The sequence below is a fragment of the Hippocampus guttulatus genome, chromosome 4, assembly GCF_054856545.1.
Source record: "Hippocampus guttulatus isolate MCC_2025c chromosome 4, RoL_Hgut_1.0, whole genome shotgun sequence".
NCBI lineage: Eukaryota > Metazoa > Chordata > Actinopteri > Syngnathiformes > Syngnathidae > Hippocampus > Hippocampus guttulatus.
The window spans coordinates 26353904-26379479 of NC_141264.1; the positions used below are offsets into that span (position 1 = coordinate 26353904).

At 49.3% G+C, this 25576-nt stretch overlaps 2 protein-coding genes across 5 annotated transcripts; one reads left to right on the forward strand and one right to left on the reverse strand.

Annotated features, from left to right (window-relative positions):
* Positions 1 to 480: 480 nt before the first annotated feature.
* On the reverse strand, positions 481 to 22819 carry LOC147206991 (voltage-dependent calcium channel subunit alpha-2/delta-4-like). 3 transcript variants are annotated; one of them, XM_086109975.1, is made up of 40 exons: positions 22208 to 22818; positions 20017 to 20098; positions 19335 to 19451; positions 18996 to 19055; positions 18311 to 18473; positions 18100 to 18231; positions 17435 to 17495; positions 16758 to 16908; positions 16608 to 16682; positions 16445 to 16534; positions 16242 to 16355; positions 16066 to 16144; positions 14413 to 14546; positions 14226 to 14243; positions 13970 to 14047; positions 13570 to 13650; positions 13369 to 13443; positions 13090 to 13176; positions 12939 to 13010; positions 12309 to 12370; positions 12081 to 12148; positions 11931 to 11976; positions 11293 to 11390; positions 11127 to 11217; positions 10958 to 11050; positions 10758 to 10879; positions 10556 to 10624; positions 6333 to 6394; positions 5745 to 5759; positions 5568 to 5612; positions 4650 to 4712; positions 4185 to 4255; positions 3781 to 3859; positions 3296 to 3348; positions 3150 to 3205; positions 2535 to 2555; positions 2323 to 2440; positions 1956 to 2076; positions 1789 to 1866; positions 481 to 1048 (listed from the first exon to the last, which is right to left on the reverse strand). In XM_086109975.1, the coding sequence occupies exons 1-40, from the start codon at positions 22399 to 22401 to the stop codon at positions 947 to 949; spliced, it is 3396 nt and encodes a 1131-aa protein (XP_085966101.1). In that variant the 5' UTR covers positions 22402 to 22818; the 3' UTR covers positions 481 to 946. The 3 variants fall into 3 exon arrangements, with proteins under 3 accessions (XP_085966101.1, XP_085966103.1, XP_085966102.1); XM_086109977.1 differs by lacking the exon at positions 2535 to 2555 and having other exon boundaries at positions 22208 to 22819; XM_086109976.1 differs by lacking the exon at positions 14226 to 14243.
* On the forward strand, positions 4570 to 9567 carry LOC147206992 (uncharacterized). 2 transcript variants are annotated; one of them, XM_086109980.1, is made up of 5 exons: positions 4570 to 4769; positions 6616 to 6829; positions 7999 to 8078; positions 8163 to 8816; positions 9024 to 9567. In XM_086109980.1, exons 4-5 carry the CDS (start codon positions 8174 to 8176, stop codon positions 9500 to 9502), a joined length of 1122 nt encoding a protein of 373 aa, XP_085966106.1. In that variant the 5' UTR covers positions 4570 to 4769; positions 6616 to 6829; positions 7999 to 8078; positions 8163 to 8173; the 3' UTR covers positions 9503 to 9567. The 2 variants fall into 2 exon arrangements, with proteins under 2 accessions (XP_085966106.1, XP_085966105.1); XM_086109979.1 differs by having other exon boundaries at positions 7999 to 8816.
* Positions 22820 to 25576: the final 2757 nt, after the last annotated feature.

Here is a 25576-nt window from a genome sequence, read left to right on the forward strand (position 1 = left end):
GTCACGACAATAAAATGTCAGTGATGTTGTAGACAAGACATTTTTTTGAAAAAATTCCAGCTTTTTTCCCCCTTTGGTATGAATACTTTTTCCTAAAAGAAAAAAAAGGCCACTAACTTCGAACATTTTTATCCTCCCAAGTTTATTCTAGGAAAATTCAAATGGCATTATTTTCTTTTCTTGTGACATTTGCCACCCCCGCCCCCTAAAAAATCTTTCACATGTGATTCTCTCTCAAAGAAAGCAACTTCTTCTCTTGTCTGAGAGGAACATTTTTACACTTATAAAAAAACAAACAACTCCCTCTCTGACATCGTCATTTTCATGATTTTCTTGCCTGAAAATTATTTTCTCGAAACTTGTCCTCAAATTCATCGAAACGAAAACAATTCATGCGAGATGATTTTCATCGTCACGTTGACCCTTTTGACAAAGACGACTTGATGACCGTTCAATTGAAATGGAAGGAGGCCAGTCATGTTTCATTTGATGATATCGGTAGATTGTTTTTATTCGCAGCATTTTTCGACATCCTCACAAATGGTTTGCAGAAAGCAATTACAAGAAAAAAAATATATACAGTGGAACAACTGCCACATACTTGCCCTTGGCCACCCGTGGATTCACCCACCGGTGCTGCTTTTCTTTTTTTTGGGGGGGGGTGTGAAGTAGTTCACCTGCCCCATTTTTGTGGAAAAATGCTAATTGGCAGAATATCTCTGTTTCTTCGAGAGTATTTGGGGGCAGGGGGGGGAAAAAAAGTCAAATCTGTCCAACCAAGGGTGCCATATAGCCCATAAAATGTCCTTTGCTCAACAGCAACAACCTGCCCAAATCTTTTCATGTAAATCCATAGGAATCGCATCCTTTGATGGCCGCAAGCCGGGTTTGTCTGGATCCACCAAGCTCACCCCCAAAACCATCGCTGATGGGCTGCGTGTCATCGTTACGTCATGAAGAGGAGGGTCCCCGAAAGCAGCAGGCTGCTGGCGAAAAGCCTGATCGACAGGGAGATGGTGCATGCGCCCCCACAGTCCTTGGCGTTTTCCTGACGCACACAAAGGAGATGATACCAAAACGTCGAGCAGAAGACATCTTCCATGTTTTGATGTGCCGTTGTCAAATCCAGCTCCTTTCATTTTAGGCAGCTGGCTAAAGTCGTCCAGAATGCCGCCGCTCGCCTCTTGACTGCTACTCGTAAGAGTGAGTACGTCACTCCTGCTCTGGTATCCCTTCACTGACTCCCTTTACATTTCAGAGTTCTTTTTAAGTTGCCATTATTTGTTTTAAGATTTTTGGCCTCACCCCACCTAATCTCTCTGAGTTCCTCCGCACCAGTCCGGTGCCTCAGGTCTGCGGACCAGACGCTATTAGAGGTCCCGAGAACTAAGCAAAGGCTCAGAGGGGACGGAGCCATTTCCGTGTATTGTTTTGTGTTTTTTGTTATTGTAAAGTGTCTTTGGGTGTCTTGAAAGGCGCTTATAAATAAAATCTATTATTATTATTATACTGTAGTAAAATATTTCCTTTTGTAAAACCGATTGAAATATAGCGATTGAGCACAGAATGACAATTTTCCCTTTTTTATGCTAGCCAGCATGCTAACAGTTGCGATGCTACTGTAAAGCTAACGTACACAGTTAGGGATCCGAAATATTTCGGTTTGGAGGTGGTACAGTTTAAATCTTAGGAAAACATTTTCCACAAGCTAAATAATGCGAAAGGTCAATTACGCAAAGAAATGCGTTTGGCGAACGATTGGTCGGCTTCGACCGCTCGGAGCCTGACCTTGGGGTGGTAGGCGTGGCAAGACTCGGGGCGCCTGCGTACTTTCTGCGACTTCATCCGGTTGCACTTGACCGTGGCGTTATGTTGGACGTCGTCAAGGCAAACGCGGCGCTGTCGCTTTGCGGTAGGCGGCCACTAGGTGGCGACGCAAACGTGTTTGGCAAAAGGATATATTTGATCTCTTTGGGCTCCAGCGGGATGGCGCCGTACTGGCGGGAACAGTCGCAGTTGGCCTCCGTCACCACCACCAGCAAGTTGCTGTCCGGGACCTGCTGCACCACAAACATCCTGCAAAAAAGGCGACGCCCGCAAAAGACCAACAAGTCACACCGCACGACAACATGAACCGAAATAGCACCTCATCATTTATGGGCCGTTGCATGCTTATACTCCAATGAAATTACGCGTGGTCGAATGCTCGACAGCTGATCATTTTAGGTGATGCGAAATACTCTCATGATATGCGTCCCATGTTTATTTGAAACCTAAAACGGTATATGTGGGTGCGCGCGGTCGGTCGGGCGGGCGACATACTTCTGGCAACGTCCACATTTAATGATGCTGTTTGCCTCCTTGACGGACGGCTCGGACGTGAAGCCGGGATAGGCCGTCTCGCATGGAACCAGAGCCTCCACCTTCTTCTGCTTGTGACCTGCACACACACACACACACACGCACACATACGCGCAGACATACAATCAAATCCAGCAGGTGGTGCGCTGATGTTAAATGGAGGTTGAACTCACTGGTGTGATAGCCAGCCTTGGCTTCAATGATGATGATGATGATGATGATGATGATGGGCATGTGGAGGAGGAGGAGGAGGATGATGATGATGGTGGTGATGTCATAGGGGTAAAAACATGATAATGATGACAAGAAGCACACAAGGAGCATTTTTTGTTTTGTTTTGTTTTGTATTTTGGACGACAGCGCTGCCTTGAGATACAAGCGATCGGACTTTTTCAGAGACACGAGCTGTCATTCGGATGTTATCCAAGCGCGGGCCGTCAACCCGCCTAACTACACCAAAAAAAAAAATAGAACCGAAGTGGTGTCACCTCGTTCTTGTTTGGTTTGCGTCCACGTGAGCGTGTCATATTGCCAAGGCAGGCACACCAAAAGGACGCAGCACTCTGGTTGCCGTCGCAGCACTCAAGCCAACTCTTGAATTCTTGACAGTATGTTTCATGAAGTTTTCGTTTCATTTGGGTGGGGGCCCGGATTCATTTCATGTCTCTCAAGGAAAAATGATTTTTTTTTTTTCTTTTGAGTTTCTTGAGCATATTCACGGAACAAGCTCAGCTCGTATGTCAAGGCACGGCACTATTATTGTTATATGATAACAACTGACTGATTACCATCCACCAAATAATCCGAGTGCCACAAACCGCACAGGTTGAAGTCCAACACGAACCTTGGGAGACACACAATTTGGGCACATTTTACTCCACAAAGTTGGTCCGACATGAATATAGGAGGCAAAAAATACGTTTTGGTTCCTCACATGAGCACATTGGAAAAGATCCATCGAAGGATGGCTGCCAGGTTGTAGAAAGGCTGCAGCCACAAAAAAAAACAAACAAAAAAAAACAAGAGTCAACATTGCCAGCAATCGCAACTGCACAAAAGGTCAACAACTACAAATCAAGCCCACAAGTTGTTGCGAGGCTTCAACGTGAAATTTGGCTTGTAGGCCATTGGCGGAGCTACAGGGTGGCCGTGCATGGCCATGGCCACCCCTTGTCACTCTGTGGTCACCCCGATACCCCGGGCAACATTTTGATATCCGCCATCTTCAATTGGATGCAGTATTCTTTGACCTCGTGATACTCCACCACAAGCTTTTTTTAAAAAATATACTGTATTTCAACTGCATATTTAAGATAAGAATTGCAAATTTGATCTGCATGCAAGCTCCAAAATAATCTGCTTTCGGTAAAGAACGCGTGTTGCTCGTGTGGTCCGTCGTGTGTTGCGGCGTGAACTGACGCTGAGCAGAGGCCTCGGAGCGCTGCTGGCGTGGTGATGGCTGTTCTTGCACATGGCCTGGTAGTCAAACAGCGACACTCTGCCAATGCAAACCCGCGGGACATTTCGTCAACAATGTGACAAATATGCAAAAAGCAGCACACAAAATGTTTTTGTTTTTTTTAAATGGAAAAGCAAAAGTAAACTCAGATATTTTTGTTAATTTGGCAATAAATAAAGATGATTTTTTTTAGACAAAATGTTTTTTTTCCCCTCATTTAAAAGACATAGTAATCCTCTGAAAATATTTTCGGGGGTGGAAAAAAGTTCTTTATTTTTTTCTTGTGAAGAATTTGAAATCTTAAGAATGTGGAAAAAAAAATCTAAATTCCAGCCAGAGTGCGCGCGTTTCCACGGTAACTGACTTTTTGTACATGCCCATCTTGATCAGCATCGCCATGACGGCACCGTCCACTTCGCCCATGAACCGACCAACCTGGGGGGGAAGAAAAAAAAAAGGCCCTGTGGCGCGTCAAAACGTCTAAATCGTTGTAAGGAGAAAACCAATTTGAGTTTTGATTTTGTGTGTGTGTGTGTGTGTGTGTGTGTGTGTGTTAATGGCTGAGGTTGATCTGCTGTGAGATGGCCAGCTGTCACCCGGACCAATCAAATGATGACACGATGGCATCACATTCCATGGGTTGGAACACTCACGCGTGCGGGTGCGGTCAGCGTTCAAGGTAAGCGTGAAGGGCGTGCGGTTGATCCGGTGGCAAAGATTAGGGAAGCTAATCCTGCCTCATCACCCAGATGTTGTTGTTTTTTTCCCCTTTGGAAATAATCCCGTACTCCCCACTGTGACCCGTGACCTGCGACCTCTGAGCTCTCACCTCCTTGGTCTCCTTGGACAACAGGATGAAACCGTGATTGTCCACCAGCAGACACCTCAGATCCTGAAACGACACGCATCGCATCGGCATGGTGTTAAACGGCGGCTCGTGTGACGTGTGGTATGTCTCATGTCGTGTGACGTTGTGTCATGTTTGCGTTTTGTCAACGCGATGTCGACTATGTCCCGGAAGATGCTGTGCGGCCACATTCGCGGATGGCAAGGCGCCGACATCGACAAATGTGCTCGCTGTGCCCGGGAAATTAAAGGTGCACAATAACATTCAATATATACAGTATATATATAATTAATAAGCAAATTGAGCTGCACCTCGGTCGGATTGCATTTTTTCATGAAAACAACATTTTGAAAGGTGAATTTCACTGACCAAAGCATGTAGAGGTGGGGAGAGGAGAAGCGGCAGTAAAACAGGCCAAAATCCAAATATCAGATGCATGGGTGCCAAAAGAAGGCTTAACTTGACATTTTCACTCCACTTTCCAAGTGCCATTTTGTTGCCTGCCCCGCTTCGCAAAATTGGAAATCCTTAAGAAATTTGATTTCTTCTTCTTCTTTAAAACACATTAGTGTTACTCCTTATCCACCCTGTAGTTCAAATATATCCATTCTTGAAAACAATAAGTTGAAATTTGCACTTTTGTTCGTGTTACTTGATTTATTTTTTGTTTACTTTGAAAAGACATTTTGGCTAAGCCACTGTAATGCTATGCGGTTAATGGCAACATGCTAGTAGCATAAATGCTATTTCATGAATTTGCTAATTCGGTGCTGAAAAAAACAAAAACAAAACCCCTCCTTCGCATTCCTTTCAGTCCTTTGAGTTGACCAAAGACAGAAACGGGAATTTTCACATGCGATGCGTGTCATGTGATGCGACGCCAAGTGTGATGCGACTTACGTCACGTTCGCAGCTAAGGGGACACAAGCCTTCCACGTTGGAACACTGAGGTGCCCGCCCACATGCGCGCATGCCCACGAAGGCGATCGTAACAACAAAAAAGATCAATCAATTAGGGACACTGTGCACCAACTGTCACGAAGAAACAATCGAAGACACAAAAAAGGAAACACTCACGTCTGTGTCGCTTGGCTAATAAGAAAAGAGACAAGAAATCCTCAGAAATGCATTATGTTTTCTGATATGTTTAGAGTAAGTATACTTTGGTGAATGATGTGCTACTTGTGAAGTACCACTGTGTGCCTTGGGGGGGCAGCACTGAGACTTGGCCTTCAATTGAAGTCTTGTTGATTTCACAGTTACACAGAAAATTGAAAATGACATTTCAAATTAAATTGAATTAAAAAAGCTTATTTGTACGTCAATGCACCAAACAAATGTCTTTTCGACATGCCAATTGAAATGCATGGGGGGGGGGGTCTCTTTATTCTTTTATTTAAAACCCCCAAATTCTTCAACAATTTGGAGGTTCACTTTGTAAGTGCACACTGCCCCCTTTTGGCTCGGAGGAAAATATTAAGCCTTAATTAATGTAGTTCGACATGGGTGCGCGCGCGCACACCCGCATGTGTGATGAAACCCAAGAAAAAAAACGGAAAGACAAAAATGTCATTAGAAGCTGTCGGTTTTCATTAAGCACCGCATACATATGCCACACAAACGGTGTGTGTGTGTGTGTGTGTGTGTGTGTGTGTGTGTAGTCACCTGCTTGGTGATGGCCCAGAAAGTCTTCTCCAGTAAGTCCAAGGACATCTGGAGGCCCACGGCTAAAAATAGAACACACGCACACACACACACGCACACACACACACACACGCACACACACTCCTTTTAATTCTGGACTCCACATGTGGGAAGCCCACGCAGGCCATTAACGGCAGCTGTGTGGCAGCAGATGGCATCTCTCTGCCTGTCGCTTTCCTTTTCACATGATGCTTGCTCACTCCAGGCATCTGTGTGTGTGTGTGTGTGTGTGTGTGAGGGGCAGCTGAGAGAGCAGTTATGATGATGATGATGAAGGTGATGACGAAGAGGATGAGGAGGAGGAGCATCCGGGACAAAGTGCGGTTGCGTTTGAGCTGCAGCAGCAAGTGGCTCAAGACCGGAGAGCACTCGCCGCGCTCGGAGCTCCTCTACGGACTCGTACGGCGAAGCAGCCGATGGAGACTTTCAGCTCGGAGGTTCGAGCTCTTCACAGCATGGTGAGTGCATGTTTGGGATGCGTGGCTTTGGCCGGTCGGAGGCAAGTGTGTGCGTGTGTCATGACGTCTGTCCGGGGGCGTGCAGAGGGTGGGCCCGACGGGGGCCGCCGGGGGCGTCCACCGCACGGCACCCCCGTGGTGTGGGAAGGCGTGAGCCAAGTTTGAGGACATGCCCGGGGACCGCACGCGCACCATTAGGCTTTTAATTTGGGGTCAGGGTTCAAATGAGGATTTTTAAACACATTCAAGCGACGCCCCCCCCCCCCCCCCCCCAGGTCTGTGGTTGGGGTCAGGCCGAAGCCACAAACAGCCCCTTACTAACGATGACTCATTTGGCTTCTGTTTTCCAATTAGGGTTTAAACAATGGTGAGGGCTTCAAAGTAGGGTTGGGAACCAGCGGCGTGCAGAGGGCGGTTGAGCGTCCACCTGAAGCCGACGAGGGGAGGGGGGGCCTTCGTAGACCACTCGTGCCATCTGAAGCGGACCGGCACGTTGCAGCCCGGCGGACGTTTTGGTTATATTGCGAGGACCTCGATGGCGGCGGCCCCCCGCGGGCAGCTGTGATGGACCCTTTGTGGGGGGCTGACAAAGCAAGACGACAGACCCACAAAACAAAGAGCTCGGGGCGGCGTCTGAAATGGCCCTGCTTCAAAATGGAACGAAAAAGCAAGAAAGGCCGGCGTGGGTTTTACTTATCTTTTTCCCCACCCTATAACGTAATGCTTTTAATCGTCCATCGGTCCGTCCGCCCGTCGGTCGGTCGGTCGCAGATTTTTGTCCAGCACTTTATCCTCACTCAGATGCTCCACGCAGCTTCCCAGGGATTATCCCATTAATTTCAGGATTACCGCCGCCAATTTAGTATCGGCTCTCACTGAAAGGGCAAAGATGCTAGCATTAGCATGTAGCGTTTGGACCAAAGACAAGCATGTAGCATGTCAATTAATTTCAAGGCCACGTCCAGACCTCCGGTCAATTCAATCTAGGATGCGTTGGACTTGTCGGACCGGAATTGGAACGGGACAATTCCCATGTTTTCAATTCTGACCGAGGCATCGTTTGAGTGTGAACAAATCGAATACGTGGCGAGTATCGCGTCGGTGACATGTCACGGCGGGACGTAAGGCTCATACGGGGTTCTTCAAGTCTCGTCGTGTGTGCTCCACAGGATGTTCCGCTCAACCGGACCCTGGTATGATCTATGAGGCGGCCTTGACCAGCGCCGACGAAACGTCCGGGAGCTTCTCGGTGCATCTTCTCTCATCTTGAATCCAAAAGGCTTTGACCGCTTTTTAGCGCTTTCGGCACGGAACGTTTTTGTTTACTTCTCAGATGGTGCCGTCATGCCCGCCCCGGTTCTGCTTCTGGCGCTCCTGCTGGGCTCGGGGCGCTGCTGTCCCGGCGCGTGCACCTGCGACGGGAACACCAGCGACTGCTCGGGAGTGGACCCGATCAACTTGATGCCCCTCCTGTCTCTGCTGGATCGGGACTCCGTGACGTTGCGCCTCCTCCGGAACAACCTCTCCACCCTGGCGTCCGTTGACTTGACCAACCTCACCGGCCTGGAGGTCCTGGATATTTCCCAGAACCGGTTCTCCAGTCTGCCGTCGGGAGCCTTCTCAAATCTGGCTGGCCTGCGTTGGCTCAACTTGTCCGCGAACCTTCTCGGAGCGCACGCGTCCGCCACGGACGACGGGACCGGGGAGGTGGAGCGGGGCCTGAACGGGGAGGTCTTCAGGGGTTTGTGGTGGCTCCGGGGTCTGGACCTGTCTTCCAACGGCCTCCCCTGGCTGCCTACGGGCCTGCTGGACGGACTCCGGAGGCTGTCGTGGTTGTCGCTGGCCAGGAACCGTCTGGCCGTCCTGGAGAGGGTCACCTTTGAGCCTCTGACGGGACTCAAGCAGCTCGTCCTGGCCGGGAACCCCTGGGAATGCGACTGCAAGATGAGGGGCTTCAAACACTGGATGGAGTGGTTGGTCTACCGAGGTAAGCCCCGGGTCTCGTCAAGTCGAGTGGTCTCAAACGTTTCGGGTCTGCCACCGGCGCAGTCCGCCTCTTGGCATCTCGGTCTGGTTCTGGTTAATTGGTGCTTGGATTCGGCATTAATCCTTGGGAAAAATTCTTCTCCTCTCCCTAAAAAGTTCAAAGCGCCGTTGTAGAAGCTCCCACCAACGTCATTTTTTTTCTTCTCAGATGGTCTGGTCGACGCCGTGACTTGCAGTCTACCGAGAAACCTGTCGGGCCGGGACATCCGCGGGGTGCCGGCCGAGATGTTCGCCCGCTGCACGCGGAGCGCCGCCGGGGACTCCGCCACCGGGGAGTCGGCGTCGGGAGACCCGGTCCGCCCCTTGTGCCCGCCGGGCCGCCTCGGCGGCACGGACGAGTGCGTCCGGCCGCGCCACCGTCCGCTCAGCGTTCGGCGGGCTCGCGCTACGCAGATCGTGGCGGGCGTGGTGTGCGGGACCGTGTGCATCATGATGGCGGCGGCGGCCGCCTACGGCTGCGTCTACGCCTCGCTCATGGCGCGCTACCAGAGGCACCTGAAGAACCGCGGTCAGCCGCTCATGGCGCCGTCCGCATCGGACGGCGACCCGGAAGACGGGCCGCCGCCGCAGGAGGCGCCGCCAAAAGAAGCCGGCGTGGTGCACGGGTACCGCATCAGCAGCTTCTGATTTCCTCGACATCGTCATCATGACTCAACTGTCCAGGTGGCTGAATAAAAATCCCAAGATCGCGATTCGGGAGCGTTTGAGTCATCACTCCAGCCTTCGGGTAAACTGTGTCGGCCGCACCTTAAAAATGCTTCGGAGGGATCCGGGAGTAGGGAAGGAGCGAATGCTTTCGAGTGTTTGGAAATCATTCACTCATTCTGTCCTCACTCATTGCCTTTATTTTCTGGAATCGCACGCGGTGATTAACTCATTCACTCCCAAAGACGTTTTTAAACGTCTTTTCAGACTTGGTCTAGAATTGGCTGGTACTGAATGAGTTAAGAAGTAGGCAATGAGTGAACAATTCCTCACACAGTGAGCATCTCCCCTCGGAATCCTGCACCTGCTGGTGCGAAGACACGCTCAACCTGCAGCGAGACTGCCACCTACAGCCCACATTGAGCTACTACAGCGTCAGTGACGGCCAGCAAGCAAAGACGTGCGCTGCCTAAATTCTCCGTTGCTGTACTGCGGGAAGAAATCCTCATGAACGGCGTCTTCGATGAAAACCGCTTTGTCCCAGCTGACTTCTCTTCAACCGGTCGAGGTTTTGAACCAATCAAGAACACGGAGCAGCTTGATGGGCCTCACAGCGGCCAATGGGGCTGCTTGTCATCTAGGGGCGCTCGTTTTTTTTTTTTTCTCTTTTTATGGATACACTTGAGGTCAGAAGTTGACATCCCCTCAACATGGGAATGAATTCGTATTGACTTCTTTGAATCAATGTGAATCGCTTGGAATTCGTGGGGCCAAAGCTTTGGCTGCGTCAATCAATATTCACAAAAGTCCAAAATGGTGCCCCGTGTCACAGACGACCCAAATTGTCAGGGAAGCGTCGACCGCAATTGCTCTCATGGTCGACTTTAGTCAAGTCATGTCATGTATGAATGAGCCCGAGTCTTTCCCCGGCTGACTTTGGGCCCACTCCGGACCACCGAATCGTGGTCAAACACGAGGCAAGTCAACAACTCAAAAACAAAACAAAACTAAACAAAAAGAAAACCCCCAACTGACCTCCAGCCATGGCCGTCCTGCCTTGCGCCGATACGGTGACCGACGTGGTGCCAACGATGTACTTCGCGCCTGCAAAAGACAAGAAAACAACACGTGGAACTCTGGCAACATGACAAGAACATGACGAGCGCGCAGCGATGCGACCGCGCCACGGCAATGACGACATCCACGCGGGCCGAGAACCACACGGCAAGAAAGTGACCTTTGTCGCTGACGGGGTAGTAGAAGAAGCTTCCCGGCGGGTTCTCCGCCGCCAGTCGGTACCACAGTGGGAAGTGGTCCACCGTGAAGAGGTTGGCCTTGTCTGCGGGGGTCAGGAACTTTCTGGGGCGTGAAAAACACACGCCGGTCACGCGGCGCCTGACGCGAGCGGCCGCGTCGCGACGGGACGCGTGTTCTCACTTTGCCACGCGGGTCTCCGTGCCGGCGTATCTCATGATCCTCATCAGGCCGGCGCGCGTGCCCAGGAAGGCCGCCTCCACGCCGGGCTCCACCCTGTTGGCACACGCCCACGTGAGCATCCGGCTAACCGGCACGGTTTTTTTTTTTCTTCGGGGACTTTGTCAGCGACCTGTCGTCCAGCGCGACGGCGTTCCAGTAAGCCTCCATGGGCGCCGTCACCACCGCGTCAAACAAAGTTTGCTGCAGCAGAAGTTCGTCGCCTTGGCGACAACGCACGCAGGCGGCGTCACGGAACATGACGATATTTCACGGGCTGGCGAAGGGGACCAACTTACACTCCAGGTCGGGCTCCTTGCCCAGCAGGTAGCGAATGGCCGCCTGCAGCTGCGAGTACTTGCGGTGGGCGGGGTCGATGTCCGTCTCGCAGTACGTCCTGCGACACGAGTTGACGCCAAAATGTCAGCCGGTGTCCGAGGATGTGATGTTCACTGTTGCACTGATGAAAGCGAGTACCGTTCCTTTTGCGCCTTGAGTTGCTCCGATAACAGTCAGAGCGCCCAAGCTAGCAAGAAAGCTAACGGGCACAAATTGAATTTGTGCCCGTTAGCTTTCCCAGGTATCCCATAAGAGAATGTTGAGTGACGGTAGACAACAACAGATTCGCTCGGCTCGCTCGGCTTACGCGTAGATGTTAGCGTCGAGCTAGTGCAGCTTTCGCATCAGTTGGAATATGCCAAATTTTACATTTGCGGATGAATCAAACTCATTTCTTTGCTGGATGGATGGATACACATACAGTACATTTGACGATAACGTTTATCCAATCCAATCCAAATAAACTAACATCATTTCATGAGATAAATTCATTAAAAATGAATGAATAAAAAAAAAAGAAAAAGAATAAATGTGATATCCATGAACACACTTTAGAGAAGAACTGATGGAATAAATTCAAGAAATACGGCAATCGTACCACTCGGACGCGATGCTGAGGTCGGGGGAGGTCAGGTCATGAAGCCCTGGCGGGTGCAAAGGTCAAAGTTCACCAGGAGCGCAAAGCTTGACCAAAAACAAGGTGAGCTGAGCTCAAACGCTGCAGTGCACTGTGAGGAGTCCAGCCTACCTTCTTCCACAGAGACGTTTCCCACGAACATGAGCTGCCCGTGACCTCGGGTCAACACCATGCCAAAGCTGCACACACACACACAGATCTGCCTCAGTCACAACACACTAAACAACTTTTTAATTATGTACTGTACGTGCTACTGTCAGTCTGCATGTGTTGCTCCATTTTTGGTGTTCTATAGCCATACCTTAAAGGGTAAGAACACTGCATGATAAATGATCTTACCTGAAGGGAGTGTCGTCAATGTTTGTGTAGAAATATTCGTTGACCAGGAAAAGAGGTCTCCTCTGTTCATGTTGGACACAACAACAAATTGGATGGTTACGAGTTATCTTTTTTTTTTTTGAAGAAAAAAAAACTCCGTCAAATGTCAAAACCTAAATTGACAAAACAAATGCTGAGAAATCAATGTGATCAAGTCGACGCGCTGAGAGAGTGGCAACACAAGATGGCTGCCAGTGGACTCGCTTCTCGCTACGGGAGTTCTTCTCAAATAAAGGAGGCGAGTCACCCTCGGGGGCCGCCTGTGGAAAGCGCTTTTTTTTTTTTTTTGCCAGATTAGAAGAAAGTGTAATTGCACATCCACCGCAGTAGGTGGCAGTGGCGCTGTCACGGAGTATAAACAATGATCATAAAATTATTCTGCAAATTTATAATTATTTTTTTGTGTTGATTTCTTGACCGTTAATGAAGATACAATATTATTCCGATGTGTACTTTTTCGATCGTGGCAGCAGAGAGTTGGAAGGGCGAGAAATATTCTCTTCCGATAAATGAAGAGCACTGCGCAAAGGCGAGTCCGCCGTAGGCGCGGCCGTGTGCGGCAGCAACAGGCGTCCATCGCCGGCGACTCACCCCGTTCTCCACCGAGGCGCGGATCTTCAGCGTGTGCCTTCCCGTCTCGCCCCTCACCATGGCCGTCCGCAGCTGGACGCGACACAAAAGACGCACGCGGTCAGTCGGCAACGGCGTCCGTTCGCGGCGGGAACGGCCCAGCTGCGGTTACCGTCTCGTCGGCATCCTCCCACTCCACCTCGGACAGATCCACGCTGTTGTAGTTGGGCTTGGGCTTCAGCTTCTTGCCGTCCTTGTACTGAAACGCATTCATTCATCTTTCAAATGTCCAAATTTTCCTTTGAAAATGTAAAACAGGTTCTCCCAAGATGTCAAGAATGGTAATATTACTTTGGGATTTTGAAAAATGCATTTGTCTGTGGAAAGAATAAATCAATTCAGTGTGAATGATTTCCAGAAGTCGATCGTGTCCAGTGCGGCGTGAGGTTACCAGAGGTCGAAGGTCGGGGTGCGCCAGGATGTAGCCGTTGTTGGTGATGAGGAAGGCGTAGCCGTGAGCGCCCAGCTGAGGAGATGCAAAAAAAAAACAAACAAAAAAAAAAGATTTTAGAATGAGGACGACAAGGATGCCGACGTTAGCAAAAATGACGGGGACGAGTAAAAGGACGCGCGGGCGCGCAAGTGGACCCACCATGTAGCGGGGCGCCAGCCTCATCACCTCCATGAGGGGAACGTCGGTGCCCACCACGCCCAGAAGGATCCCGTGCGACAGCTGCGCGCACACAATGCTGCACTTTCAGATTAGGATTGAAACCCGAATTGACAGCCCTACTTTGAAACCCTCACCCTAGTTTCAAACTCTAACTCTCATCCGACATCCAATTTTGAAACCATGAACCAAGTTTGAAAACTGAATGTGCAACCGTGGCCTAAGCGAAAACCCTAATCCTAATTTAAAACCCTATTTTGAATCTCTAGCGCAGCCGGTAAAAGCCCAGCCCGTGCTTGAGACCCAAACCTTTCGCTCAACAAATTCAACCGAGACACGATGAACAACAACAACAGACTCGTGAACGAAAGGCGCCACTGACCGTCTCCTTCTTCTTGCTGAAGACGGGCATGGCCACCGATGTCATCAGCAGCAGACTTTGCGCCTTGGTGTTGAAAAGCTGACATGACGACGACAACGACCACAATCGTTAAAAAACCACAACTGCGCCCGCTGCGCCGCTTTGGACGCTTGGACGGCGGCCATGCAGTAGCAGAGCGCGGATGAGTGCGATGGCTTACACGCACATGCGCACACGCGCGCTCCCAATGCGCGTAAAGTGATGAAAGCACGATTACCTCGTCGGTATTGGGAAGCTGACGGCAGGGCCGTCCACAGTTAGATGAAGAGGACGAAGACGATGAGGAATGGAGGTGAAAAAAAAAAAAAAAGCGGCGTCACGATGAAGATGAAGAGGACGGAGACGGTGCCGAGAGGCGCGCCCGCGCAGGCGCCGGCCTGCCGCGAGGGGCGTCGGGCTCTCACCACGGTGTCCATGTAGGCTTCGGTCCAGATGATGTCGTGGTCGTGGTTGATGACCATGGGCCGACTCAGCACGTGCAGGTACTCCATCACGTTCTCCTGCACGTCGGCCAGCGTCGACACGTGCGTGTAGTAGCCTGGACACGCGCGCGCGCACGCGCGGGTCAGCTTCAACACGTTCAAGCCGTACTTGCAACTAGAGACCCCCGCGGCAGATTCTGAACTTATTTCCGGGTACCGTTATTCGTGAAGGATGCCGATACCGGCCACCGATGCTTAAAGGTGCATTGCCAGCGGTGGGGGGGGGGCCACCGGACACATGGGCGAATCAGGGTGTGCGTCGCAAAGACACAACGGTCATTTTGTTCATCTGTCATTGTGTTTTGGATATCGTGGCGTCGGTACCGGCGAGCACTCGCGAGCCTGTCACGTTTTGCGTGATGGTGTCATGATTTGGTTTGGGACCAACAGGTGGCACTGTAGGGCTCCCCCTGCAGTTGCACACCTGTTGGTCCCATTATGTAATCATGAGTTGTATAAAAGGACTCCCGCCCGAACACTCAGTGTCGGGTCATTGTTGCTTTTTGCTGCTGTCATCTTTGTATGTGGCTGTTGGTATGCTACTGTCATGTGTTGGTCATGTTTTTGTTATTGAGAGTTTTTAGTTTCTGCCATGGCTTTTGTTACTTTGGATTAGTTTTGTTTTCATGACTTTGTTTTGGATTTAGTTTTCTGTGTTTTATCAATACACTTCTTCAAATACACCCTACTCCTCCCTCCTGCCTGCTTTTTGGGGTCCGCCACCACCTTGCAACGTGACAGATGGTAGTGCAGAGGAGGACCCCAAAAAGCAGGGAGGCAGGGAGGAGCAGGGTGGCTGACCAAGATGTATTTCACAAAAAAAGGCAAACAGGAATACACCGGAGAAGCTAACTCAAGTACCTAAGACTGAAAACAAAAACATGTCCCGTGCGCACACACGACACACGACAGCAACAATGACCCGACACCGAGCGGTCGTGCCGGGAGTCCATTTAAAGTTTAAATGGACCAGGGGTGGGCAATTATTCTTTGCATGAGAACCAGAAAATATTATGGAGGGCCGGATCAAAAGGGTGAACTAAATTCGACATAATATTAACTGGATTTCTTTATTTAAAAAGCAGTATTTTGCATTTTTTGGCAGGTTTTTTCAGACTTTAAGAGTACATTATTCCGTCGTATCGAACGGGATTTGCTTGACTTGGCGCTACTGCGGGCGTCCGTATCGTCTCCCCCTTCCTCCCTATGCTCTGCAACTTCAAGTAACTGCGCCACCTGGCGTTGAAACGCCTGTCATTACAAGTCCAAATGAAATGAATGCAGTCGTTGACATCGAACCTTAATCGTGTACCGACCTTCGGCGGGCCGGATTAAAAAGACAAACGGGCCGGATTTGGCCCGCGGGCCGTATTTTGCCCACCTCCGTTTAGATTGTCTGTTTAAATTTTAAACAAACCAACTAATGACACAATGACCAACAGGTGTGCAGCCGCAGGCGGAGCCCTACAGTGCCACCTGTTGGCCACAAACAGAACCACGACAAAGTCAATATTAGTACCGGTACAGAACGTGCAAACAGTGACGGGACTAAAGGCGCACGCAGAGCCTTTTGACCTTTGTTGTTGCAGGCGATCCACTTGGTGTTTTGGGCGAACGTCATCTCTCGGCCAATCAAGTACGTGAAGACGCGCACCTGCAAAAGAGGAAACGAGACGGACTGGGTTTTTGCGAGCAAGCCGCGGGGGGGGCTCGGGGAGGCTCCGTCTCAAGCGAGCGGGCGGCGCGCTCACCCTGCGCTCAGGCCAGTTGAACTCCTCAAAGACCGACTCAAAGTCCTCCATGGCGCCGTCCGTGATCAGCATGATGGCCTGGTTGCACATGCTGCCCTGACCCAAAACACGAGCCTGCACACGCACACGCGCGCGCGCGCGCTCACCTTTAGCGCTCATCGCGACACGTTCGCGTGTGATGTCGAAGCCACGCCCCCCACAACCTCATTGAGGATCTTGAAGGATTCTTTCATGGCGTTCTTGAGCTTTGCTTCTCCTTTGACGTGAAGCTCCTCCACCAGCAACTTGAAGTGCTGACACGCACCGTGGGCGGATTCATCGGTGGATGCGCGCGTGAGTTTGCCTTTTGCGTGACCGAGACCTTACCTCCCTGTTGTCCAGGTCAGCTTGGACCAGAGTTCCTTTGAAGCACGGCTCCACGTAGCGCACGTAATCCGTGTACTACACACACACACACACACACACGCATCAGGCCGATGACGTGCGTGCGCGCGCGCGCAGGCGTGGCTGTCTCACGGCGATGACGTTGACAAAGTCGTTCTCTCCCAGCGTGTCGAGGATGGTGTTGATGGTGTGCTTGGCGATGGTCATCTTCAAGCCCTTCATGCTGCCGCTGATGTCCACCATGATGACGATGTCCTTGGGCGACGTGGCCGCCTGGATGTACCTGAGGCCACACAACCCGAATCACTTGCAGATGCCGCAGGAAGGCAGCTCAGCTCGACTGCAGTCAAAGCGGAACTCCCGCATGTGGCAGCAAAGCGCTAGTTTTGCCTAAATGAAACCCCTCAATACATTTCGGCACGGTTCCATGGCACCCGGATGCCACGACCCGGCGGCAAGCCGCGACTTCTGTCCGAATGAAATTCCTCAAATCACGTCAACATCGTTCCTCGGCAATCATTTGCTGCCACGGGAGGGTGGCAAAGCGCTACTTCGGTCCAAACGGAGCGCTCCTAAACTCACTCCAGAGTACCGCAACATGTCGGCAAAGCCCTACTTTTGTCTTTTTCACCCCAACGCGTTAAGATGCAGGAAAATGCAGAGCGATTTGAAAAAAGGAAAACGAGTCCTCATCTTGGCAACAGATGACTGACGTGGCATACTTTGGGCCACTTGATTAGACACAGGCGCACGTTTGCGTTCTGAACATTGAAGCGTGAATTTGGGGGGGGGGAGAAAAAAAAAATCACCAGTTTCGGTTCCTGCAGTCGAAGGCGGCCACGCCGTTGCTGTCCGGCGTCCATTTGATGCCTGAAACGACAAACGCATTGGAAAGAATTCAGTCCTGCAATAAACGAATTCATTATTTTAGTGCACAAATCTGTTCTTGATAATTGCCCCCTAAGTCCTAAAAAAAAAAATCTAAATACAAAATAAGAATTCATTCTTATAATACACCCTAAGTTCTTTTGAGCATGATTTTTTTTTCCTAAAAAAAAATTGCAGGTTTATTTTCATATAATTACAACTGACTTTTCTAATTACATCCACATTAAAAAAGTCTGAATCAATTCTTAAGACCAGAATTTATTTTTAAAATCAAGTACTTTATTTTTAATTACTTTAATTAATTTTATGTCATTTTTGTACTTATTTACGTTTTTGAAATTTTAGTTTATGATCGTGATTTTCTTTTTCTCGAATACTTACTTTTTTTTGTACGTATTCATTTTTGTTGTATTAATTTTATCCGTTTGCAGTATATATTTTTTTTACTTCATCTTTGAATGACCAGGCCTATTTTCTCCACACACACACACACACACACGCACGCACGCACGCACACAAAAGCTCTTGAGTGCAGGGGATACGTGCACGTGGCGCATGCAGCGGACACAAAGAGTCGGTCCCTGACCAGGGTAGATCCGGAAGAAACCAGCGGAGCTGCCGAAGTACTGCCAGGTCAGCGTGGGGTCCTTGAGGAAGTTGCCCACAAAGACGTCGTTGAGGGCCTCCGAGTTGTAGACGGCGTTGAGGATGTTGGGGTCTGCCGGCCAGCCAGTCGGACAAACGTGAGAAAAAAGCCGCGAGGGCGCCGTTTTCTCACCGAGCCGCGGGAAGCGGACCTTTGTTGTAGACGTTGGTGGGCACCTGGACGGTGCTCTGCTGGGTGTTGACGGGCAACTTGTTGAAGTGCTCGTTCTCCTCCAGCGGGAACTCGCCGCCCAGCTCCGCGAAGTTGCCGTCCTCGTCCGCCGTGTTGATCAGCATCGAGTTGTAGTAGTCAAACTGAGAGACGGGCAAATTGGCGAAACGGTTCAATCTCGACTTCAATCCTGGCGTCTCGTTAAACAACACGGAGGCCTGTTTTACTGCCCATTCTCCCCCCCCCCCCTCTCCTGCTTGAAGAGGATGCGAGGTGGCCAGGACTGAATCCGAGAATATACTTGACTTGACCCGAATAATTTGCTTGTGAAGCCAGCGATCGGACGGCCAAGGTCGCCGCCGTTGCGAACCGGGCCACCAGGTCTTGGGTTTGATTCCTCCATGGACACTGCATGTTCTCCCCGTGCCCACGTAGGTTTTCTGCGGGTACTCCGTTCCCTCCCACCTTGCAAAACCGTGCACGGCCGGTTGATGGACACTCTAAATGGCGTGCCCTGCGATTGGCTGGCGACCAGTTCAGGGTCCCCCCCCCCCCCCCCACCACCGACTCCCCTCTGATAGGCTTCAGCACGTCCGCGCCCCCCCGTTGGGATCAGGCATTTTTAGATAATGGATGCTTGGATGCATATCTAAGCACACACGCACCTCTAAGGAAGCGTTGAAATCATGGTAGAGGTCAGCATCTTCCGCCGACTCGGCAAGCCTCTGAAAGGCAAAAAGCATCAAGATTACAAAATAGGAAACATTTGGTTTATGTTTATTTTGGTGTCTGGTCAATTGCGACCGTTGATAACAAATGGAATCAACTCCGCAGCCGTAGATGAAGAGAATTCCTTTGACACCTTTGCAATTTGCAAACATCATTTCTCTTACTTCCATGACCCACTTTTGGATCGGCCAATACAAAAATGAGCCTACTCGGCTCTTTTGAACGTATGCCGTCATTGACTGAGCGCTGTGTATGAAATATAAAAAAAAAAGCACCTTGACAGACTTCATTTTGCTGCCCAGCATGCGTTCAATCTGGTCCGCGTAATCCTTGACCAGATCGCTTCCGTCCACCTCGACCACCTTGATGATGGACTCCACGTCCTTCAGTTTCTGATCACCCACACGCACACGCACGCACACACACAATCTCTGAAATCTGAAAATCGGAAATCCCACATTTTCCATCTTGGTATGTTTGGCGACTCTCGCTGGCTGAGCTGTATTTTCAAATCTATTCTTGGATTTCTGTCGACCAATTTTGGGATGATATCACATTTAACAAAACAAATGTAAGTGCAATGTGTCGACGGCAAAGCAGAAATAACCAAGTGGCTGTATTTTGTACGGGCAGTAAGTTCAGAGTGTTTTGGCCACCTGAGCAGCAGGGCGGCTAACAAACGGCGCCAGCTAGCCGAGACTGCCCGAGATGCGCTTGCTAGCACGGAGCTAAACGAAGCGCGCTAACCCGCTTTAGTGAGGCTATTTGTGTCATGAGAGATTCGTGTCACTTTTTTTTTTTGGAGCTTGGTGATTTTAGCTACCCTAATCTGATCTGGAGTCAGCCAAGTCACATGAGCTCGAGTCATCGGGTCACTTTCTCACCGTTCGCCGGATCAAAGTGGCATCGAGGCCATCACGGGTCAACAACAACAAGAAAAGGGAGCTCAAGTTGTACCTTTTGGAGAAGTAGCGATCCCGAATACTTGGTGGAAAGCTCTCGAAGCTGTGATGAGAAAATGGACGCCCACTGCTGCACACTGTAACACAACAACACAACATATCACGCACTGTAAAATATATTACACAACAAACATATTGTGCAACTCTCTTGCACCATTCTCGAGCCCCCCGGGGGGCATTTTGGAACCATTCTAACCATTCTCAAACAATTTTACAATACTGTGGGACACTTTGTGACATTGTGTGCATTATAGAACACTGTGGGACATTTTATAATCCTCTGCAACATTCTGTGATCATTCGAGAACACGATCTAACATTCTGGAAGCATTTTAGAACGTGGGGGGGGGGGGGGGGGGCATTGTGAAATACTATATATGTCAGCAGCCAAAATTGCAAACGAGCCCCAGAGCTCAGGACTGCGGTTGGTGGGCGCGCTAACGCAGATTAACCAGATTAGCAGGTTGAGTGGACAAAATGGCAGACGGACAAGAGGCGGCTAAATATGTGGGACAGTTGGAGGCTGCCAAATCCTGGCCATTGACTGAGCGGGCCGGCAAGGGGCGGATTCTGCTCGCCTCCAGACCATGGAACGCAGCCACGGGCGGGAGTGGATGTCGACTCCGGGGCGGAAGCTCCTTGTTAGCGGTGTGACATTTTGGCCACGAGGAATCGCTCCATCAGTGTGACGATGATTATGAACGCGTGTCTTCATTTGAACAGAGATTCTCGATTTATGATTAATGGCGTCATCCGTGAGGCACTTTGACCGACAACGAAATGTTAGCTAAATGACGGACCTTCGGGTGAGGTCTCACAAGGACCCGCAAAGATCCGGCCGGACCGCAACCGGTTTGATCTCGTTTCATTCATTCACAGCTGAAAGTCCAACACCTCGATCGGAACTAGTTTACACCTGTTTCACTGACTTACAGTATATGGGGTCAGGTTAGGACGTCAATCGTTCACGGTAGAAAGTTAAGGTCGAGATCAGTCCGAGTTTGAACCGGTCCCATACATTCCCGGTCAAAGCATGAATCTCGAGATCAGAACCACTTTCAACGGGCTTCATTCGTTCTCAGTAGAAATGTGATCATCCAGATCAGATCCAATTTAAACAGGTTTCACTCATTCATTATAGAAGCGCGAAGATCCGGATCAGCACAGGTTCAAAGCGGTTGCATTCCAAGTCAAAGCACGAAGGAATATCTCGATCCGAACCACATAGCATGGTTTCACTCGTTCACAGCGGTAACGTTAGGATCCAGATCAGAAACGGTTTGAACCTAGTTCCCTCAGTCAGAGCCAAAGTGGGGATATCTGGATCAGAACAGGTTACGTTCATTCACAGCGAAACCACGACGATCCGGATCAGAGCCACCGTTGAGTCATCCATTCAATCGCAGTGGAAACGGTAAGACTGACATCAAAACCAATTCAAACCTTGTTTAGTCACAGTGGCTTTAAAACCAGGATTAGGATTTCAATCCTCCGCAGTGGAAAAGAAAGATCTAGACTGCAACCAGTTTTTTTTTTCCATTTATTGACTACACAATCAGGGCTTCATCGCTTACAGCAGGAATGAGGGTCCAAGTCAGAACCACTAGCAATCTGTTCTTGTCAAGTCTTCAAGTACAACCACAGAGGTCTGGCTCGGAGCCAGTTTAAAACATTATCTGGACCACACCCAGTTTGAACCTGTTTTCGTTCTTTCGCTGCACAAACTCGAGACCTCAATTTCACAATATACGTTTGTTTTTCTGCTTGATTAAAAATAGTCATCAGATTCACAGTAGAAACATAAAGATCTAGATCTGAACTAGATCCCTTTCCAGGAGGGTTTAGGTCAGGATGAGGATTTCATCCACAGTATAAACGCAAAGATCTCCACCTGCTTCATTCAGCCACAGTAGAAACATAAGAGCCACTTCAAACATGAAGATCGAGTTCAGAAGGGATTGGAACCAGCTTCATTCACTCGCATTGGGAAAGTTAAGAATCCTACTGTAGATCACAACCAATTTTGTTCTCATTCGGTCATTCCTTCAGTCATTCACTGCCAAAAGGATTTGGGTTTCCTTCATACACAATACAAGCGGGACGCTCCCCCGATCGGAACCAGTTTGAAGCTTTTTCTTTCATCCGCAGTTGGGTTTAGGATAGGGTAGAAGACAAACAATGCTCACGTCTCTGGCGGTATCTTCAGCTGAGCTTGAACGCCGATCCACAGCAGGAAGAATCCCGCAACTCGCTGCAGTTTGGAGCCGCCCTTCATCCTGCTTCCTGACTCGCTTGGGGAAGACCACGCGGCTTTCGTCGGGGGGACTTGAAGAGGACGGACGACGCCTCCTCTCGAGGGCTCCGGCTTGTTTCTCCTCATCAAGTTTTTGCTTCTTCGGGGTCCTCATCAAGGCTCATTGCCATCCTCCCGGAGGCCCGCAACCCTCGTCCCCGGGTGGCTGCTCCTCCTTCTGCTGCTGCTGCTGCTGTTCTTGCTGTTGCTGTTGAGCAACGTCCAACTGGGTCTGATAGTTGCTTCGAAAGCCGCTGCGTCCCGGGTACCCGCTGACCCAGTTGTCGCTTCTTGTTTGGGAACTGTTCGTAGCCCCCAAGGCACACCCAACACCGATTAGAGGTCGTTCCCTGCTGCTTCTTCTTCCGGGTTCTTCCAGGTTCTACCTCACGACATCAGCCGGCGGCCCAGCCGGCGAGAGGGCGGTGTCCCGCTGGAGATTTTGCAACAGCTCGTCCAATTTGCCACATAATCCATTTGGATTAAAAAGCCCTCCTCCACGGTGGGAAAGCGGCGAGGGGCAGGCAGGACGAGACAGGACGGCGGCGCCTCATTGGACAGACGCTCCCTTTCATGTAAGAGGATTACACACGCACGCATGCACGCACACACCTGCGTATGTAAGGGCTGTTAATTTGTTAGATGTCCCCCCCCCCCCCCCCACACACACACACACACACCAGAAAATACATGCACACACACTTTTGTGTTTAGTTGTGCAAACATCTAAACACAAATGGATCCAAAACTTTTTTTTGTTGTTGTTGTTTTCGCTGTCCTCGCAGGCATCTTTCCCGTTTTGAAGTTGGAGAACTTCCTCAAACCAAATGCATCCACACAGCAGGGGTGCATGTCAAAGAAACTTGTCATTGCTGGACCAAGAGCGGCTCCCAGGGATGAACGTGGCAACTGCGGCCACGACCTTTCTGTCAGAATGACAGAAATGAAATATATTTGAGTCACGCGTGGTGTTCCACAGGGCTCATTTTCACTGTATTTGCTCCCTTTGGATTCCATCTTCAGGACACGTGGTATTTCCTTCCACTGCTCTGCGGATGCCTGTCAGATTGATGTCCCGCTGAGCAAAAACGACGCTTTTTTTTCCCATTGAAGCCACTTTTATATTTATTTCCGTTTTTGTGCTTTCTACCGTCATTGTTCTTAATTCATTTGTTTTGTGATTTGTTGTTGCATGAATTATTTTGACTCGACTGCGGATGTGGACAAGATGCTCGTTTAGCCTCTGAGAATTTTTTTTTTGTGATCGATTAGTTACGTCTGCTTTAAAAAAAAAAACGGAAGCGGAAACTGCCGGCATCGACACAATGCTTCAATCTCGCTTGAACTGCTGGATCAGAAACTTCTGCGTTCGAGTGGTCATTGATCTCTCTCTTATCCAGGTATGGAAATTAGTGTCTTAGTCAAGAAGCGTTAAGTAATTGTCAGTAGAAAGTTCGTTTTGATTGCTTCGGAGGCTGTAAATTCGTGCCTAAAGCCCATTTCACTTGCCAGTTTAAAGGCGGCCATTACGGGTGCTCGCGAGTCGGTAAAAGGGTCACGTGACACGCGATGCGTAGTCCATGCTTGTAGATTGAGACTGCCGATGTACGTCGTCCGAGTTGTTATTTTGGATTACTGTGATGCTCTTTATGATAGCTATAACCGACTTTGGAAATATGTTTGTATATTAAGTACAATACAAACAAATAAAGGTTATCTTATCTTATCTTGTTCTTGCCTATTGGAAGCGTGTTTTGACGTACGGCATTGAAGCTTTGGTTTACTATTTTCGAAGTTAGTCCTGAAAGTAGGGACCATGTTAACAGAAAAAATATCGTTCTTGTATTATTTTTGTATGTTTTGTACTGGAGGGATCAGTTAATCGTACGGACAGAAGTGCATTAAAGGGATGAGGACGGAAGGAGACGGAGGACAATTATTTTATGAATAAGGGCGGAGGCTCGATGACTGAAGGGTGCCCAGGTCGCGGACTGAGGATGGACCGGCAAAATAGATTTAAGTGTTGTTGTTGTTTATTGAACATAAAACATATACAGTAATAATTTGACAGAAAATAAGGTAGATAAAATAGTAAAAAGGAAGAAATCAGTCTTCATCCAACACAGTTATTATGTTCAAGGGAGTAGGAAGAAGTAAAAAACGTATCTAGTCTTACCCCGTTATGTGTTTATATCTAATAAATCATTTTTATATCAATCAGAAAAGAAAAAAAGTAAGAAGAAAGAAGTCTCCATTAAGGCTCATACTTTACCCTTAACCGTGATATTTTTACAACTTTTGGTTTGTTATCGGGATTATATAAATCCACACCCTGGCACTCTTGTGTCAATTTTCTCTTGTATTCATAATGGATATTTCAATACCTTTCTCTATTTATCAACTTAGTTCTGATTTATCATTATATTTAATGTTTAGAATTTATCATTTTAACTCTGATTGATGTAGTGTCCAAGTGCCCATCTCTGGCAATAAGACACAAAACGTCCTCTTTTGAATGCAGATTTTTTTTTATTAGTTAGTTGCTCTTTGACATTGCCCATTACAAATGAGAATTGGGTGGGTGGGGGGGGGGGGGGAATCCACCAACAACCCCAAACCAGAAAATCAAAGACGCCGTTAAAATTGTGTGTGTGTGTATCGATATATCGATCTAAACAATCATGGTCATATTTAGAGCACAATGTCTCTTAATTCAATGTGAATCTTTTTGGGGCTTCTTGACTTTTCATGTTGCTCTTTCACGGAGACCCAAACTTTTGCCTCATTCCGAGTGCTGCCCTGAGGGAGGCGCCACAGGACAACAAAGTCCTCGGCAAACTTTTCACCTTGACCAAATGGGCCTGGCGAAACCGTTCTGGGTGGAGGCGGAACCAGTGCCGGACGAGGGAAACCTGGAAAAACGAGCTCTTGAGGACCGGACTTGGCCCCGTCTTACTTTATTTTATGGCCGAGACGATGTGTGCACGTGTCACGAAGGCCACGCCGTCGTATTTTCTCTCGCTTTTTCTGTTTTTAATACCGCGTATATCTGATCATGGCTCGATACGCGTCCCACACCGACATGAAATTATTTGAGGAGCAAAAGTTGGCGAGTCATGTGACGACACTGACCTCGCCGCGCCCGTGGCCACAGTCTAGCCGCGCCTTTATAGACTTCGCTCTGAATTCCTTGATTATTGTATGTCGGGCTCATTCATCACACACCACAGCTGGAGTCGTTCAGGGCACCGCATTGTCATCG

Excerpts from the sequence above, each read along its gene's own strand:
- LOC147206991 (XM_086109975.1), bottom strand. The coding sequence starts at position 22,401 with ATGAGGAGAAACAAGCCGGAGCCCTCGAGAGGAGGCGTCGTCCGTCCT. Across the intron at positions 18,232-18,310 it reads CACCAACGTCTACAACAAAG|ACCCCAACATCCTCAACGCC; the intron begins GTCCGCTTCCCG and ends GCTGGCCGGCAG. Across the intron at positions 13,177-13,368 it reads ACCCCGACCTTCGACCTCTG|TACAAGGACGGCAAGAAGCT; the intron begins GTAACCTCACGC and ends AATGCGTTTCAG.
- LOC147206992 (XM_086109979.1), top strand. The coding sequence starts at position 8,174 with ATGCCCGCCCCGGTTCTGCTTCTGGCGCTCCTGCTGGGCTCGGGGCGC. Across the intron at positions 8,817-9,023 it reads GGAGTGGTTGGTCTACCGAG|ATGGTCTGGTCGACGCCGTG; the intron begins GTAAGCCCCGGG and ends TTTTCTTCTCAG.